This window comes from Anas acuta, chromosome 1 (assembly GCF_963932015.1).
Source record: "Anas acuta chromosome 1, bAnaAcu1.1, whole genome shotgun sequence".
Taxonomy (NCBI): domain Eukaryota; kingdom Metazoa; phylum Chordata; class Aves; order Anseriformes; family Anatidae; genus Anas; species Anas acuta.
Window position 1 is genome coordinate 103,003,293 of NC_088979.1, and position 18,515 is coordinate 103,021,807.

Consider the following 18,515-nt stretch of genomic DNA (forward strand, 5'->3'; position numbering starts at 1 on the left):
CCTTCTTCAGTAAAACCCTGATGGCACCATTTCACAGCGAAGCGCTTTGGAAGTGACTCGAGTTCAGAAGACTACAGGTAAGTGTTCCTAAGTTCAGTGGTTGTTACTGTTGAGGAGTTTGAATAGTTCCTTCACCTTGTCTGTTTTCTGTGAAATTACTTACGTGGGTTCTAGGCTCCATTCAAAGCACTGGGGGGGGGGGGGGGAAAGCCGCCTAAACCCAAGTGCACACAGGTAAGCCTGACTTAGAAGAATGTTCTTAAGTATTTGGAAGATAGAAAAACGGGCTGTGTGAAAAAGGTACATTAATGTGAATGCAGAATTTGCCTTGTGGTCAGAAGAAACAGACAATGATGGATTATCAGGGGCGCAGAGTCGCGTTTTGTTGTGTGTTTTTTTTAATTTTTTTACTTTCTTTGGGGGAGTTTGGGGGGAGGGGCAAAATTTCTTGTGGACACCTGCAGGAGTTGCAAAATTATAAGAAACTTTAGGTGAAGGAAATCTTCTTTCTCTATTGTTGTTGTTTCTGTTTCCTTTTCGATCCAGTCTTAAAATGAAGGTGCCCTTTTCTGGCCTTTGGCAGAGCGTAAGCACGCTGGAACGCTTCACATTACATAGATTATATTTGTCTGCAATGATAATACCATACCTATAGTCTGCTGTCGGCTGCAAAGTAGCCTATGCCCCAGGTGCTGTTTTCTGCCCTTGTAACTTTTGTTACTACATCCTCGTAAGTCTTCAAAAGGGAAATGAAGTTACCCTATTGAGGAAAAAAAAAACACCACCCAGAAGAAACTTTAGTTGTTTTCACGGCCTGAATTCTCACTGAAACCAAAGGCGGGTATAGAATCACAGATTATCCCAAGTTGGAAGGGCCCCACAAGGATCATCGAGTCCAACTCCTGGCACCACACAGGTGTACCCAAAAATTCAGACCGCGTGACCAAGTGCGCAGTCCAAATGCTTCTTAAACGCTGACAGGCTTAGTGCAGCAACTACTTCCCTGAGGAGCCTGTTCCAGTGTGTGACCACCCTCTCCGTGAAGAACCTCTTCCTGATGTCCAGCCTAAACCTCCCCTGCCTCAGGCTGACACCATTGCCATGGGTTCCTATCAGTGGTGACTGAAGAGAATAGATCGGTACCTGCCCCTCCAGTCCCCCTTGCAAGGAAGCTGTAGACTGCGACGAGGCCTCCCCTCAATATATAGGTGAGGAGGCGGTGGTGGCTCACTGGCTTGAGGCGCTCGCATAACCCTGACCTCGCGACATGGAGAGAGATCTGAGGTCACGGGTTTGAGACGCAGCATGGGGGTGCAACGTTCCTCCTTTTGGATAGATGTCCTGGTTTCAGTTAGAACAGAATTAATTTTCTTCCTAGTAGCTGGTGGAATGCTGTGTTTTGGCTTAGGATGAGAAGAGTGCTGATAACACCCCGATGCTTTAATTGTTGCAGAGCAGTGCTTACACCAAGCCAAGGACATCTCAGCCTTTTGCTCTGTCCTGCCAATGGGCAGGCTGGGGGTGCAGTAAGAGCTGGGAGGGGACAGACCCAGGACAGGTGACCCAAACTAGCCAAAGGGGTATTCCATACCATCTGATGTCATGCTAAACAATATATAGGGGTGGCTAGCCGGGGAGAGGGGGCCGGACTGCTCGGGGTTAGGCTGGGCATCGGTCAGCGGGTGGTGAGCAATTGCATTGTGCATCACTTGTTTGTACATATTATTATTACTTTCCTATTATCACCATTGTATTATTATTATTATTACTGTTATTATTATTTTTGTTATTATTTTCCTGTCTTATTAAACTGTCTTTATCTCAACTTACAGGCTTCACTTTCCATTTCTCTCCCCTGTCCCAGAGAGGGAGGGGGGAGGGTGAGCGAACGGCTGCGTGATGTTTAGCTGCCGGCTGGGTTAAACCACGACAGTCTCTTTGGCGCCCAACATGGGTCTCGAAAGGTTGAGATAACGGCAGATGTGACCAGAGTGTGTTAAACTAAAATTGGTGTAAGGATTAGACCTGCTTAATAGTTACTTGTCATGATGCTGATTGCTTTAATCTCAACTCTGCTGCGCCTGTTTTCCAAATTGAGTATTATAGTACGTTATTTTCCGTATTTGCTCTCTGTCATGTTGTTTATCCTCTCTGGGCCCTGGTTTCAGATCATTATGGTACTGAGTGTTGTAGCAATGGCTTATGAGACAATAAGATATCTGGTCATGACTCTAACTTGGTATTTATACTCAGTAACATCGTCGACTCTGTACTTTGGAAACAGTATCTTGGGAACTATTAGCAATTATATCTATTGTTTTTCTCCATTAGGGAGTCAATCTGTGGAGGGGAAAGGGGAAGATATTTTTCTTACTTGATTACTCTTCCTCTCTCCTTCACCACCCCTGTATCCTCCTGGATCACTCTGCCTTCCTCCTTCACCACCCTCTTATCCTCCGAGCTTGTTACAATAGCTCTCCCAGATATTGAATATTCTTGGGATACTCAGACTACCATAGTCCTGTTGTTCTGCCTCCTGAATGCACTTCAGATTCTGCTTAAAGTTAAATAACTACTTAGGAAGCTCATCCGGAGATCTGCCCGGAGGCAGTATAGTTGTGGGTGGCAGGGAGTATGGGAGGATATGGGCAGGCATCTAGAGCAGTTGGCACCCCCAGTGTTTTGGAAATTCACCCCTGAACAACTGCAAAATCCTCAAAAACTGGCAGAATGTTTGAAAAAAAGGTGTCATGATTCTGGCAGTTCCAAAGTAACTACCTGAAGTCTAAACGAGCGCGAGCTACGAGATGTGCGAAAAGATTTTGGTCGTTGTATAGGTGAGCAGCTTGTCACCTGGCTGCTCCGGTGCTGGGACTCTGGAGCCAATTGTGTGGAATTAGACGGCAGGGAAGCCAAGCGGCTGGGATCCCTTGCTCGAGATGCCGGCATTGACAAAGCAATTGCAGATGGAGCACAATCTAACAGCCTCTGGAGATGTCTCCTCTCAGCTGTGAGGGAAAGGTATCCCTTCAAGGAAGAACTTTTATGTCTACCAGGCAAGTGGACCACTATGGAGAAGAGAATCCAGTACCTGAGGGAATTAGCCGTACGGGAAGTGATTTATGAGGATCCAGACCTCAGACAAACATCCAAAGATCCAGATGAAGTCAGGTGTACACGACCCACGTGGCGGAAGTTTGTACGGAGTGCACCATCATCATATGCCAGCTCATTGGCAATAATGGCCTGGAAAGAGGATGAGGAACCCACAGTGGATGAAGTGGCTAAACAACTCCTACAGTACGAAGAAAGTCTTTCCTCTTCCTTACAGGCCTGCGTCTCAGCTGTGGAGAAACTTTCTGAAGAGTTCCACCAACTTAAAGAGAATCTATCTTCCTCCCCACCTGAACCAACCAGTGTCCACCGACCGAAAGAGAACACCTGGGAGAAACTTTCTGAAAAGGTCCACCAACTTGAAGAGAGGTTATTCTCCTCTGTACCTGTACAGAGCAGTGTCTCAGCTATCAGGGGTAGGCATTCATCCACACAAGGAAGACGATATGGTGGGTACTCACCCCGTGCCACCCTGTGGTTTTACTTACGAGACCATGGAGAGGACATGAGAAAATGGGATGGAAAATCTACCGCAACCCTAGAGGCACAGGTACGTGAGTTGCAAAAGAAAATCAGGAAAAAAGGATTCTCTGAAAAGTTTGCTGCTCCAACTTCCAGCAGACAGTCCTTCAAACACAGAAATGAAGAAGATTCTGACCAGGATTAGGGGGGCCCTGCCTCCAGCCAGGGGGAGGAAAGGGACAGTTCAGTTTATTGGACTGTGTGGATTCGATGGCCTGGCATGTCAGACGCACAGAAGTATAAGGCTTTAGTAGACACTGGTGCACAATGTACTATAATGCCATCGAGCTATAAAGGACCAGAGCCCATCTATATTTGTGGAGTGACAGGGGGATCTAAGCAGTTGACTGTATTGGAGGCTGAAGTGAGTCTGACTGGGAATGAGTGGGAAAAGCACCGCATTGTGACTGGCCCGGATGCTCCATGTATCCTTGGCATAGACTATCTTAGAAGAGGATATTGCAAGGACCCAAAAGGGTTCCGGTGGGCTTTTGGTATAGCTGCCTTAGAGACAGAGGGCATTAAACAATTATCTGCCTTGCCTGGTCTCTCAGAGGACCCCTCTGTTGTGGGGTTGCTGAGGGTCGAAGAACAGCAAGTGCCAATCACTACCACAACTGTGCACCGGCGGCAATATCGCACTAACCGAGACTCCCTGATTCCCATCCATAAGCTAATTCGTCAATTGGAGAGCCAAGGAGTGATCAGCAAGACTCATTCACCTTTCAATAGTCCCATATGGCCAGTGCGAAAGTCTAATGGCGAGTGGAGACTAACCGTGGACTATTGTGGCCTGAACAAAGTGACGCCACCACTGAGTGCTGCAGTGCCAGACATGCTGGAACTTCAGTATGAACTTGAGTCAAAGGCAGCCAAGTGGTACGCCACAATTGATATCGCTAATGCATTTTTCTCCATCCCTCTAGCAGCAGAGTGCAGGCCACAATTTGCCTTCACTTGGAGGGGAATCCAATATACTTGGAATCGGCTGCCCCAGGGGTGGTAACACAGCCCTACCATTTGCCATGGGCTGATCCAGTCTGCGCTAGAGCAGGGGGAAGCTCCTGAACACCTGCAGTACATCGATGACATTATTGTGTGGGGTGACACAGCAGAGGAAGTTTTCGAGAAAGGGAAGAAAATAGTCCAAATCCTTCTGAAAGCCGGTTTTGCCATAAAACAAAATAAAGTCAAAGGACCTGCACGAGAGATCCAGTTTTTAGGAATAAAATGGCAAGATGGATGTCGTCAAATCCCAATGGATGTGATCAACAAAATAACAGCTATGTCTCCACCAACTAACAAAAAAGAAACACAGACTTTCCTAGGTGTTGTGGGGTTTTGGAGAATGCACATCCCAAATTACAGTCTGATTGTAAACCCGCTCTACCAAGTAACCCGTAAGAAGAATGAGTTTGAATGGGGCCCTGAACAGCGACAAGCCTTTGAACAAATCAAGCAGGAAATAGTCCATGCAGTAGCCCTTGGGCCAGTTTGAACAGGACCAGATGTAAAGAATGTGCTCTACACTGCAGCCGGGGAGAACGGCCCCACCTGGAGCCTCTGGCAGAAAGAACCTGGGGAAACTCGAGGTCGGCCTCTGGGGTTTTGGAGTCGGGGATACAGAGGATCCGAGGCCCGCTATACTCCAACTGAAATGGAGATATTGGCAGCATATGAAGGAGTTCGATCTGCTTCGGAGGTGGTCGGTACTGAAGCGCAGCTCCTCCTAGCACCCCGATTGCCAGTCTAGCCTAAACCTCCCCTGCCTCAGGCTGACACCATTCCGGTGGGTCCTATCACTGGTGACTGGAGAGAATAGATTGGTACCTGCCCCTCCACTCCCCCTCGTGACAAAGCTGTAGACTGCGACGAGGTCTCCCCTCAGCCGCCTCTTTTCCAGGCTGAACAGGCCCAGTGACCTCAGCCGCTCCTCATACGTCTTCCTCTCTAGGCCCTTTGCCATCTTTGTAGCCCAGTATCTTACTGACTTGAAGAAAGAGGCTTTAATCTCTCCTGCTTTGTTTACTAACAAAGGAGCACGAAAGAGACGCATGTCCTCACTTATGGAGAGGAGGTGAAAGAACAGCCAGTGCAAGGAACACAAATCGGTTGCACCAGACTAACATGCGGTTGTATCTGAGCTTGGGGACTGCAATGCTCTTCAGACTTCCAGAGGGGAACACTTTGGCTACAGCCTAAAAGCCACGTGTACAGGAGCTCCCCCAGGCCAGCCGATCTTCTTCCCATGACCTGCCAGGAAGCAGCAATGTAGGCATGTACCCAAATCAAAGCCCAAACCTTCAGCCCAGTCCTTGACCTGAATAGTGAGTGAGGATCCAGATCCTGGCCTTTGTACGTGATGGCTTATACACAGCGGAAGTAAATAGTGTAGTCAGAGGTCACGGGGCTAGATTTTGGAAAGTCCTGCATCAAGAAGACATCTCAGAAAAGCAGATTTAAATAATGTTAATGCCAAGAAAAGTCATTCTGATTGCTATATTCTTTATCTGTCATGACTAGACAGATAAAACTCTGACAGCAATTTTGCCTTTAAGGTCATTTTCTTTTTTCTTTTATTTCTTTTCTTTCATTTGTTTATTTATTTTACCAGGCTGTGTACTACTTTTCCTCACAGAATGACTGACAGAAATATGACCCTTGTGCAACTTTTGCAGTTCATTCATTAGGTCAACCCTAACCACTCAGCCCCTTGTCAGGTTATTTCTATGAGTGATAAGGAGCAATTAAGCTTAAAAGACTGAAGCCAGGTAGATGAGCCTATTCCACAAGGTGTCTTGGCTCCACCCTTGTGAAGTGAAACCTGACAGGTGTGGATCATTTGACTTTTGCTATATAGGAAGCCTGAGGACTTGTGGGGAAGTGCCTCCCTGGGGGGAGTTTGAGGCTCTAGGGTGCTTTTCTGTTGTTGTGGTGAAGTGGACTGAGTGTACCCTGGTGGGCTGCTTTTTCTTTGCGTTTCCTCCTATCTCTGTGAAATAGTTTGAGTGACTCTATGAGCTAGCTGTGTTGTTGGTGCCTCCTCAGTACAGTGAGAGCCTGGTGGTGTGACTTCACTGTGAAGCTGTGTGGAAGTGACTGAAGTTCAGGAGCTGGCAGGTAAATGTTCCTGGGTTCTACAGTTCTTTAATGTTGAGGAGTTTGAGTACTTCCTTCACCTTCTCTGTTTTCAGTGGAATTACTTCCGTGGATTCTAAGCTCCCTTTCCAGGCCTTACACAAATAATAATAAAAATAAACCGCCACCAACTCAGAAGCTCAAGTGCTTACAGGTAAGCCTTACTTTGCAGAATGTTCCTAACTGCTTTTTAAGCTTGAACAACAGGCAGTGTGAGAAAGGTGCCTTAATGTGAACTGAAATTAAGCCCTGTGGTAAGTAGAAACAGGTTGGGATAGGTACCGGTGGCATTACTGTAACTTTCACTGAGTGGAAATAGCCAGACTGTGCTGTTCATAACAGAAATGCCATTTTCACAACATGTAAGTCAAAAGCAGTATGAAGAAAGCCTCTCCTCTTCCCTTCAGGCCTGCGTCTCGGCTGTGGAGAAAGTTTTGGAAGAGGTCTGTCAACTGAGAGAACCTATCTGCCTCCCGCCTCCTCACCTGTTCAAACAGGAGTCTGAGGTATTGGGGAAAGCGTCCCTCTGTGAAAGGAAGATGACAGAGCAAGAACAAGGCCCAAGTAACCCAGTGGTTCTACCAACGTGACCATGCAGAGGACGTGAAAGAAAAAGAAGGAAAATGGATGCTGATGTTAAAGGCATAGGTACTTGAGTTGTGAATAAAAACAATGGGGGAGGGTGGGAAGGGGTTCTTTGAGAAACCTGCTGCTCCAAAAGACCGAGATCTGGTCCCCAGATCAGGCAGTGCCAATTTAAACTGTGACTGAGGCTCTGCAATGGTGTGATTTTATCATGTAACTTATGTTGCAGCTTGACACCATTCCCACAGGTCCTATCACTTGTCACTAAACAGAGTAGTTTGGCGCCTGCTCCTCCACTCCCCTCGTGTGGAAGCTGTACACTGCAGTGGGGTCTCCCCTCAGCCTCCTCTTTTCCAGGCTTAACAGGCACAGTGACCTCAGCCGCTCCTCCCCTCTAGTCCCTTCACCATCTTTGTAGCCTTTCTCTGGACACTCTAGCAGTTCCATACCCTTTTTGTGCTGTGGTGCCCGAACTGTGCTCAGCGCTCGAGGTGAGGCCGCACCAGTGCAGAGTAGAGCGGGAAAATCACCCCTCTTGACCGACTAGCAATGCTGTGCTTGATGAACCCCAGGATACGGTTAGCCTTCCTGGCTGCCAGGGTACATTGCTGGCTTATATTCAGCTTGCTGTTACCCACAACCCCCAGACCTCTCTCTGTGTGGCTGCTCTCCAGCCTCTAGTCTCCCCATCTGTACATATAGCCAGGGTTGCCCCTTCCCAGGTGCAGGACCCAGCACTTGCTCTTGTCAAAGTTCATACGGTTGGTGATTGCCTGGTTCTCCAGTCTGTCCAGATCTTGCCAGAAAGGCAAGGCCTTTCCACCCTCAACAGAGTCAACAACTCCTCCCAGTTTAGTATCATCAGCAAATTTGCTCAAAACACCTTCTAGTCCTACATCCAAATCATTTATGAAAACATTGAAAAGAACTGGCCCTAAAACGGAGACCTGGGGGACCCCACTGGTGATTGGTCTGATGTAACCCCATTTACCACAACCTTTTGAGCCCTTGGATACCTATCCAACGATAAGTCTGGTAAGGACATATCAGCATAGACTAAGTTTCTCTTTTATCTTGTCCAACTCTGGCCAGGACATCTCTGTTTTCTTCTGTTTTTTTTTTTTTTTTGGATGAATTCTACTTCTAAATTAAGCTGATGTCAACATCTTCTTCCTCTAAGTGATTATATTTACGTTTCTTTAACATGGACTGAAAGAAATCCAGTGGCAAGTTTTGTGATCACTGGTTTACTGGTATAACGTCAGCAATATATTTCAACAGAAGTTAGATTACATTCACATACCTCAGCCCTAAAGCTACTGGTGTGACATAAAAGATAGAGAGGCACGTGTTTTTATGGCAATGTGGAAGGGAAAAGCAAAGGTGGTTGGGCAGGCTTCATAAGGCATCAATCTTATTTAAGGCACAAACCTTTGTTATGTAAGTTCCTTCTAGAGACTGTTGAATTGCTGCTAATGACATTTCAAGGGTGCCATACATATGTATTATAATAATAGTCTCCTTGGCTCAAGAAGTAATCCCTTTAGGAAGCTAGAAGCGGCATCCTTGAGAAATTTAATTCATTAGCTGTGATTCAGAGTATCAGAAAAACTAGGAATTGTTGCAAGCCATATTTTCTTCCATCTCTTAAACTCATTTGGACTTGTAAAACTTATCAACTTTAAACCAGTAAACTTGGGTATTCTTTCTCAATACTGTTGTATGAAAAGCATTCCTTTTGAGCAACCCAACATTATTATCTAAGGAAAAAGGATTTTGGTTTTATTAAACTCAGTTTACTGTTTAGAGCCTACATCCAGTCTCCACAGAAGACTTTAAGCAATTAATAGCTGAAAATGAAGTGTTTTGCTTTCTCATAAAAGGATCATGAAAATGTTTCACCTGTACTTGATCTAATAAAGAAAAATACCTCCGTATCTGTCTGTAGGTTGTTGATGGCAGCTGTAAATAATTAAAGTTGTGAAAGATAGAAAATAGGTCAGTATTTTGATTCACCATTGTATGAGATTTATTCTTCCTCCACAAACAAGGTAGGAACTTTTCTTCTTAAGAGGCACTATTAACTCAGTTGACTTTTATAGTACAAATTAGGTATAATGGAGATACTCTGTTATGTTTTTTTATCTATTTGTTACAATTAATGAATTGTAACAAGAGTCTCAAATAAATAAATAACTAGAGAGTAAGTTCATAGAAATACACATATATAAATGTGTATATAGTTCTAGTCAGTACACATTGTGGCCATAAAGTACATACATTCAAGTATTGACACATTATATAAGTCTTGTGGTTAGTGCAAATGCCCGAATTTTACCTCACATTTAATACTGTGGGGGGAAAAAAACACACCACAGTTCCAGTAAGTATACACAGTGATCCTACTAGAACATAACAGCAGAGCTAAATCAGAAAAGAGTAGAAGTTATAGGTGTTGATGTGACAAGCACATCTCTAGTCTGATGCCTAGAATTTCTAGCCTGCTCAGTTCAATTGCTCCAGAAAGTTCTTACATCAGTCCTAAAAATAAACTCCATAAATCACAGAAATGATACATATGCTTTATAAGTGGCTGAAATTACATATTTTCATAAAGTTTCTACAGTAGTGAAATAATTGTCTTTCACAATTCATAGAAAACAAAACTAGCTACTTTTTCCTTCAAAAGGAAAATTTTAACTTTTTAAATGTTTTCCATACTTTAAAGAAAGTAATTTGGTTGAGGTTAAAGTATATCAGCATAATTTACGCACAATACATTTCAAAATTAATATGAATCTTGAGCATTCCTTTTTTAATAAAGTGCAACAATGAGAGAATTTCTCTTAAGTAAAAATAGCAAATATAGTTAAAAAATTAACCTAGTTACACAGTATTAATGCCTCTTTTTCGTGGCTTTGCACTTCTTGTATTTTTGGTCACACTCTCTTTGTTTCATTTGGTCATCTTCAGTACTAGTGTCACTGTCACAGCTTTGCTGTTCTCTCTTTCTTTTAGAAGTACTTTCATTCACCTGGTACACTTCACAATCACTTGAATGTGGCAAGGCCAATTCAAAGGAACTCTGTCCAGACTTAAAATTTGCAGCTTGATTCTGATAAGGAGGAACGGATAAATTTGAAGGCAGTGGCGGAGTCATCTGATAGTAAGGAAATTGTTGACCCACTGGGCTGTGAACTGTATACTGCTGTGCTAAAAAGTGGTTCATCTGGGGAAATAAGAACCTGAATTGTTAATACTGTTAAGGGGAAGTTCTGAAGAGCTTAATTTCACATACATTACAGTTTCTACAATGAAAATATTGACAGCAAATTATATATAGTAAATAAACATGAAATTTAAAGGCAAAACATTTATTTTATTAGATCAACTAGTGTAGTTGGAAAACATACAATCTTTCATGGTTGAGGTGGAACACACAATCTGATTTAAGATTAAACTGCCCATTAAGTCTTTTTGTAAGGTGATCAAACATAACATTCTGTTCTTTTCTTCACCTATGCATTTTATAAATATTTGTAACTACAATACCACTTGTAAATATAAAGACATACAGATCTGTTTTTTTTTTCTTTTAATCTGGTTTGATTCAAATAATTTTGAAGTTAGGTATAGTGAACCCATAGATTAAAGCACTCAGAACACCACAGTAAGTGCACAGCTTCTTGATACATTCTCTGAAGTATCCCAAGAGTATCTCTCATAAAAAATACACAGTCCAAATACAGAAATAGAATTACAAAGGTCAGAGGAGCAAGCATCTTTCTACTGACTGTCAGTAACCTGAAAAAGTATGGGAAGCATGTCTGAGTATCTCCTTGTGTGCAAAAGAGACTTCCAAGTAAGTCTGACACACCCATATAAAGGTGAGGTAGATGCATTAAGGCATACATTCTGTTGAAGCTGCAATCACTGGAGACATGCTGTGATACTGTCTATCTCTTCTAGCAAGTAGAAAATGGAATTAAGTTGTTGGTGTGTGCAGGTCTGCTGAGCGTTTGCTCTTTCAATCTTTGTGTACTGCATTGTTACTGAGAAATGGGCTTGACAGTGAGCACAGTGGGGGCAATGGTACCCTCCAAAGCATCCAACCACAACAGAGAGGATGGAAAAGTTTGTGCAGGCATCAGATCTTCTGAGGACTGAGCCTGGGAAGTGGGGAGGCAGGCCACCACCAGAAAGATCTGTGTGACAGCGAACAGACCCTCTCCACCTTCCTGCTTAGATTGCAGCTATCAGGTAGAATTTATCCAGAGTTCACCCCTTCTATGGTTACAACAGGCAGGGCCATTCCCGGGTCAGACTGGGTGACACTTGGACTGTCCACAGTCTGCACCTCAAGTTAAATGCTGGGTTTCTTCAGTCCTACCAACTCATCAGATTCAGAATTTCCATGATGTGCTTAATGAGTAAGTAGGGCATGGCCCATAGGTTACCATTTGAAGATACCAGTTCACTTGATTCAGAGAATATCTCAGAGATTAGGACACTAGACCAGTGCACCTGAGTTTGACAAAGAGAAAAGGAATATGATTCTCACTGTCTACTGCAATAAAGGAGAATTCAATGTGAGAACTGTAGAGGTATGAGAAGGTTCAGGCCAGAAACCCTTAAATTGCTGTTGCCTTAACTTAAACATTTCTCATAATGGCAGTGGTGGTTGTGGGAGGAGTTTTAGTTCAATTTTAGAACAGAACTACATTTCAAACTTCTGCTGGGCATATCTGAAGTAAGTAGAAGAGTTAAGTGATCACTGACTGAATTAGCCATATATGAAGAACCTATTGCTTTCATGTTTGTATTTTTACATATACATATTTTTACATTTACATTTTTATCTTGTCTCACCAAGGGGATTTGATTTGAAACGCAGTACAGCAATGAGCTCCTTCTATAGACTGACTTCTTAGCCTCCCTAAGCTATACCTTTAAGACATTCCTGCAGTAAGAAAACAGTTTGGTTAAGTAGATCCCTTAAGTGATACACAGACCTAATAGTCAAAGTTAGCAGCCTAAGCCAAATTTTGAGTCATTAAATAAGCACACTTGTTTGACAGAATGCAGTAAACCTTCAAGTTCAAAAAAAGTTAACATATTTATAACTTTTAACACAAACTCACCATCTTTTGAAAGACTGAGTATTCCTGAGGTAAACTACTGTTCATTGGAAAGGGAGTAACAGGAAATGGAGCATTTCCATAAGGTTCTTGATACCTAGGAAAAACAAGCAAACACACAGAGACCAGACTTCCACCAAATACTGCCTAGTAGACTGCTGAGATGTAATTCTTAGGCTATAATGAGTATATCCAAGAGGAGAATGCAGATATTAACATCTGGGCTTACATGAAAGACTAGTAAAACAAGGAAAACAAAAGTAATCAACAAGTAATCCTGACATACTGAAGTGTAGACAGAGTCCTGGATTTTACCATGGGAATTCTGTCACACTTGTTGAAAAATGATGAATTTTAAATGTTAAAGACATTGAAACTTGGGTGTCCAGAGTTCCATTATAACAGATTTCTACCTGTGCAGTCATGTGTGTGACAGTTGCTTAAATATACACGCACACAGAAAACTACAGATATAAACTCAATGGGGTTTGAAAGGATTATTTCCATTACCAGATTTTTTTTTCCCTAAGAACTGCAAACACTGCTAGTACAAACACCATACTTAAATAATTTTTTTCATGTGCCTGTATCTTGCAAAACCAAACAGGATTGGAAATTCAACTAACTGAATGTCTGGCAAGCTGAACAACCAAACATTAACTAAAACCCACTGTGAGTAAGGATGCAATTAAGTGTGTAACTGCTGATTGTTCTACCACATCAAGTCACTTTCTTAACAGGATTTCTTTTAATCATAATCATACAATTAATGTATAGATCTTTGTTACCTATATGAAGGTGAATATAAGTCAACATAGTTCTCGAAACCATGTGTCGGGCTGTTTAGTTCTGATGAGTGCGAACTCCCTGTAAACAAGACAATACTGTAATGACTATTCAGTTATGACTATTTGATTTACAAATTAAAGACACAGAAAGTGTTCTGTGTTATCTGTAGTGCACCAGTATATCAAAGTTAGCATATAATGGTGAGGTGTCAATTTATGGCTGACAACGTACAGCATCAATTTACTGCTTGAAAATATTTGTTTATCATTTAATACTCAGTCACTTACAGAAGTCAATCAGGATTGTTGAAGTAATCACAAATAAAATTGTTCCCATTGCTTCTGATTTTAGGAACCTCAGTCACTTTACATACAACCAGAAACTACTCTGTACAGCCTTCTAAGAGCAACACAGTGCATAGTGAACGCAAGTCCTTAATGTCTGGGTTGCAAATACTGCCTAATCATTAACATTCTAGAAGCTTTACTTTCATAAACATAAAATGAAGACTAAGACTTTGATTTGACTGTGTTTTTCTACCTACAATCTCTTCCACTTAAAACTAACAACTCTGTGTATAGAAGTCAAACAGCTTGAGTGTTGCTGCTCTTACTAAATGTAATGTGTCATGACAACTGTGGCCACACCAGAGTTGTTTCTGTATTCCATACAGTGTGGTCTTTGCTGGCTTGCAAGTTGTGTTGTTGTGAACCAACCCATTGTCTTTTCTTAGTAAACAAAAAATGGTGAACACTTTGCCATGCAAAAACCACAAAAAGATTTTGTTCCTTAAAAATACAGAAAAGACTGCAATAGATTCAACTATAAATTGTCATCTTTCTGAAAAACTGTAGGATTAAAAAAGTCATTTAGGAAAACAATTCAATTTTTACAAAGACTTATGTAATCATCATGACCAGTAAACCTACCAAAACGATACCGTACTTTAATTGGTCTTCCATATAAACGGATTCCATTCAGCAAAGCAATCGCGTAAGGCACAGATTCTTTGTGCTTAAAGCAGACAAATCCAAAAGACTTCGGCTTTCCTTCTTTGTCTTTACAAATTGTCACTTTGGTTAACGGTCCAGCCTGAAAGAAATTTACATTATGTTCTCACAGAACTTGTTTGTTTGTTTGTTTGTTTAATACTTATGTCATAATAATGTACATTTTGTCATAGTCAGAAACAGTGCAAGTTTCTCAGTATAAGATTCTCTACTTAATTTTAAAAATCTCTCCGCATTCCCCATGCTCAAACTCTAAGCTTTCCCTATAAAACAAAAAATCATCTCTAAAAATATTAGAAGGAGAACAAACCATCACTCCATTGATGATGTTTAGTCTTTAATAATCCATTTTAAAAATTATTTTTAAAAAGCAGCAATGACAGACGCAAGGAACTTAGTAACTACTAAGTTACTGTATTCATAGCAAAGGTTACCTTATGCACGTACAGCTCCTAGTACAATTATTACAGAGCTTTTTTTGCACAACTAACACAACTGAACAAATTGATAATATCAGTTACATAACAGCTATGAAATCCGGTAATATATTTCTATTTTCCTTAAATTCCTAAAACAGGCAGCACCAAAACTGTAGGAAAGCACACCTTAATAGAGACTAGTGTTTCTGGAACCACCACGAAACACAGTTTTCTGTACTGTGTAACTTTCATCACAAATGCATGGCAAGGAATCAAGAGACTCTACCATCTCATCGGAGATAGCATACTGTTCCTGACCAAAAAAGAAACAAACCCCAAACCACACCCTTAGGTGCCTCCTGTTAGGAGTTGAACTTGGATGATCCTACTGGGTCCCTTCCAACTCAGGATATTCTGTATCTTCACTGAAAAGAAGTTACATCTCTGCCTACACTGTAATCCTTGCATAGTCCTTCTAGAGGAACCAAACTATGGCAGTGATGTTGCATGAAGACTGGTTCCACTTGCAAAGAAACTGTCATTTTCATAGTAGATATTAAATCTTCCCTATGCAAGGCTGAATGAGCATATCAGTCACGGAATTATCAATTTTTATTAAAACAAACTGTAAGGCTGATTTAGCAGAGTGGAAACAAATGGCCAACAAGTCTTCTGCCACAGATCTGGAATGTTAAGGATGGCAACAACTTATCTTTAAGAGGATATACTATCCAGGTATGAAATGAGGTGTCACTTTAAGTGACAAAAAAAATCCCATCAGATACAGTTACAAAAATTACCAAACATTGTCTATGTTACTGTAGTAGATGGATAATTTATATTGTTCTGAATAAAAACAGCAGAACTGGCTTACACTCCTACTAGTGATATGATGCGTACTTTCCAGTAAAAGTCACTCAGAAGTCATCTGCAGCTTTAGGCAAGCACAAGTTAATTCGTTATAACAGCTTCACAGCAATTAAGTGTGCATAAACAGTTCAACATTCATAATAAACACACGGCATATGCTCAGATGAAGAAAATAAGCCATAGAAAGTGATCTACTTTATTATTCTGCACTTTCAATGATTATTGTCAAACAACAAATCTGCAATTTGTCTGCTGTGAGCATTCAGAGTGATGATTTGGAGCCATCTTCCTTATTATACCCTTTCTTATGTCAGACTGAGAATATTAAGGACTGTCATCTGTGATAATAATGTCTGATTGCTGTATGCTTTTGCAAGCTGTCTATAAACTACTCGCTTAAGTAAGATGCTCTTGATGAAACATGAGTATTATTCTCCCTCTTCCCTCCCCAGCCCTCGTGAAAGCAGAAGAATCATACAGACAATAAATATTAAGGATCAAAAATAATGTACCAGTTTTTATTATTGGTGCAGAATGATGATCGGGCTATACAGCAATGGATACTACCTAGATTGTCCTGCGCAGGCAATCTTCAATATGTTGATTTTGTCTTTCCAAGTATCTTCAAGTATGGTGGCTTTATTTAATTATTTTTTGTTTAAAGGGGATTTCAGTGAGATTCTGAACATGCTCATTTTTGCTTGAGTTGGCTTTTTAAGGCATTTTTTTGTTGCTGTCTGCACTACACTGCAGTTTTTCTAAAAACAGCATATATCCAGTCTTCTGATTGTTTGCCTAATGAGGAGAATCTGGTTCTTCAAGAACTAGAAGTAACATGCTCAAATGCTTTGCAGATCAGTCTTAATTCTGTAGTTTTCCTGTTCATAAATAAAAAAATATTAATAGTTTAGAAATAATTATAGATATTTTCTCGTAATTTGATGGGGAAAAGCTGCAGCTCAGGAGTGCATTTTTAGGGCTGTACCACTGCAGGCAGGTTGAACTATATGCTGCCTAAGAAAGGATAATACTGCAACAGGAAGCATGTGCTGTTGCAGCAAAGAGAGAAACTTGAATGAGAATACGATGAACAGAAGGAAAAAGTTAAGCAGGTATTAATTCAGATGATGTGAAAACCCAGACAGAAGTCAGCAGTTGCATGACTGAAGCAGATTATGCAGAAGATTCATACAAAACTGTATTCTGAGAACAACCACTTTTTTTCATCACTTTTATGCTGGGAATTGTGTGGCGTTACTCATACCCTCTGGTAAGACAAGCCTCGTAACTTAACTTTTAAAGTTACACAACAGAATGCTATTGGAAACAGGTAGGAATACTGTGTAGAAAATAAGAAATAAAGAAACAACTGTTTCTTAGATAATTTTAGCGAGAAGGTAGGAAGAATTGGAATCACCTAAACTACCACAAAGCTAGAACAAACCAAACAAAAATGCCTTTCAATGCACACAGAGTAGTGTGCTGATACCTTGCTTAGATGAACAAGATGAATATCAGATTAATCAGTGGAATAAAAACAGTGAGCAGAAGTAGTTCTAATTAGCAAATGGCATAGCAGAAGAACAGATTATTCTGCCCACCTCTATTTTTGTACTGTTGTGCGAAAACCCCTGAAGGAAGCAAGGTTCCTTCCGAGACCAGGTGTAATCAGTAGACTGGCAGACGCACATATATCACGGTGCTAGTGGCTGAACTGTCCAGGCTGAGCTTCACACATGCTGATTGTATCAGGCCCGGAGAAATGCCCCATTGTCACCGACTGCTGTCAATCCACCTTGCAATTAGATGCTTGCATTACTGATATGATGCTCCCTGCCTTTTCCTTACTCCTGTCAGGTTAATAAGCCTGGCTCAGCCACATTTGCTGTCTTTCAGCAAGCCCTCCACGTCCTGGGGAAAATGGCAAGAAATGGAGGCAGGGGGTGGTGACCCCACTGACAGAATCAGCATCTCCTCGAGCCTTAAAACACGAAACATTGCGTTATAAAGGTTATAAAGGTTATGTAGGTGGGAGACCCACAACCCACCGCTCCTACTGCCTGTCCCACCACGTTAACTGCTGCAGCCGTGCTGGACACATTGTCAGCTTTTGCACTGATTTTTCTTAATAAAATTCTTGATCAAAAAACAAAAAATAAAAAAAAATCTTAATCGATATAGAAAAACTATAAAAGATTATTTTATTTTTTTTTTTAACCTGTTTAACTTCCTCACTATCTCGGGGCCCCTTTCCGGAGCGAAAGCTTGCACAAGCAGGGCAGAGGCGAGGAAAACCCTGGAGAAAAGCTGGAAAAGGGGGCAGGGAGCGGGGCGCAGCTCGGCCCGGCCGCAGCCCCCGGCGCCCCCCGCCCGCCAGCAGCAGACACGGAGCCACCCGCGGGGCCGCCGCCCCCCCGCTCCCCACCGCCCGGGGCCCGCCGCCACCTGCAGGAAGAGCTCGTAGAGGATCTCCTCCCGCACTCGGCTCTCCAGGTTGCCCACGAACAGCGTCCTGTCCGCCTCCCCGGCCCGCCCCGGCCCCGCACACGGCCCCGGCCCCGACATGGCGGCCCCGGCCGCGGACACGGCGGCGTCGGGGCGGGCCCGGTGCCCCGGCAACGCGGCGGCTGCGGGAGGAGGCGCCTCTGGTCCAACCCCCCCGCCAGGCACAGCGCACTGCGCAGGGTGGCACCAGCCGGGTTTTGGGTATCTCCAGGGAAGGAGGTTCCGCGACCTGCCTGGGCAGCCTGTCCCAGCACTGTCACCCTCAGTGCAGAAGTGCCCCTCACATTGAGCCAGAACCTCCTCTGCTCCAGTGTGCCCCTTGCCTCTCCTCCTGCCGCTAGGCACCCGAAAAGTGACTGACTCCGTCCTCTTGACACCCTCCCCTTTAAAACCCTCAAGTATTGTAATGGTTACTAATAAAATTT

General features: G+C 42.6%; 1 protein-coding gene and 1 long non-coding RNA gene across 2 annotated transcripts; one reads left to right on the plus strand and one right to left on the minus strand.

Moving 5' to 3' along the window:
* Nucleotides 1-6,501: 6,501 nt before the first annotated feature.
* LOC137860553 (uncharacterized) lies at nucleotides 6,502-7,825 on the plus strand. Its single transcript, XR_011098993.1, has 2 exons — nucleotides 6,502-6,756; nucleotides 7,182-7,825. It is a non-coding gene; the product is annotated as an uncharacterized lncRNA (long non-coding RNA).
* A 1,539-nt stretch (nucleotides 7,826-9,364) lies between these two features.
* RBM11 (RNA binding motif protein 11) lies at nucleotides 9,365-18,199 on the minus strand. The gene is made up of 5 exons (XM_068690891.1): nucleotides 18,031-18,199; nucleotides 14,216-14,378; nucleotides 13,286-13,364; nucleotides 12,501-12,594; nucleotides 9,365-10,588 (listed from the first exon to the last, which is right to left on the minus strand). The coding sequence occupies exons 1-5, from the start codon at nucleotides 18,148-18,150 to the stop codon at nucleotides 10,256-10,258; spliced, it is 789 nt and encodes a 262-aa protein (XP_068546992.1). The 5' UTR covers nucleotides 18,151-18,199; the 3' UTR covers nucleotides 9,365-10,255.
* Between the last annotated feature and the right edge of the window lie 316 nt (nucleotides 18,200-18,515).

Bases quoted from the DNA above. Each gene is read 5' to 3' on its own strand.
- RBM11 (XM_068690891.1), bottom strand. From the start codon at position 18,150: ATGTCGGGGCCGGGGCCGTGTGCGGGGCCGGGGCGGGCCGGGGAGGCG. The intron at 12,595-13,285 runs GTAACAAAGATC...TGTTTTTCCTAG, and splicing joins TTATATTCACCTTCATATAG to GTATCAAGAACCTTATGGAA. The intron at 10,589-12,500 runs GTGAGTTTGTGT...TTATTTCCCCAG, and splicing joins ACTCAGTCTTTCAAAAGATG to ATGAACCACTTTTTAGCACA.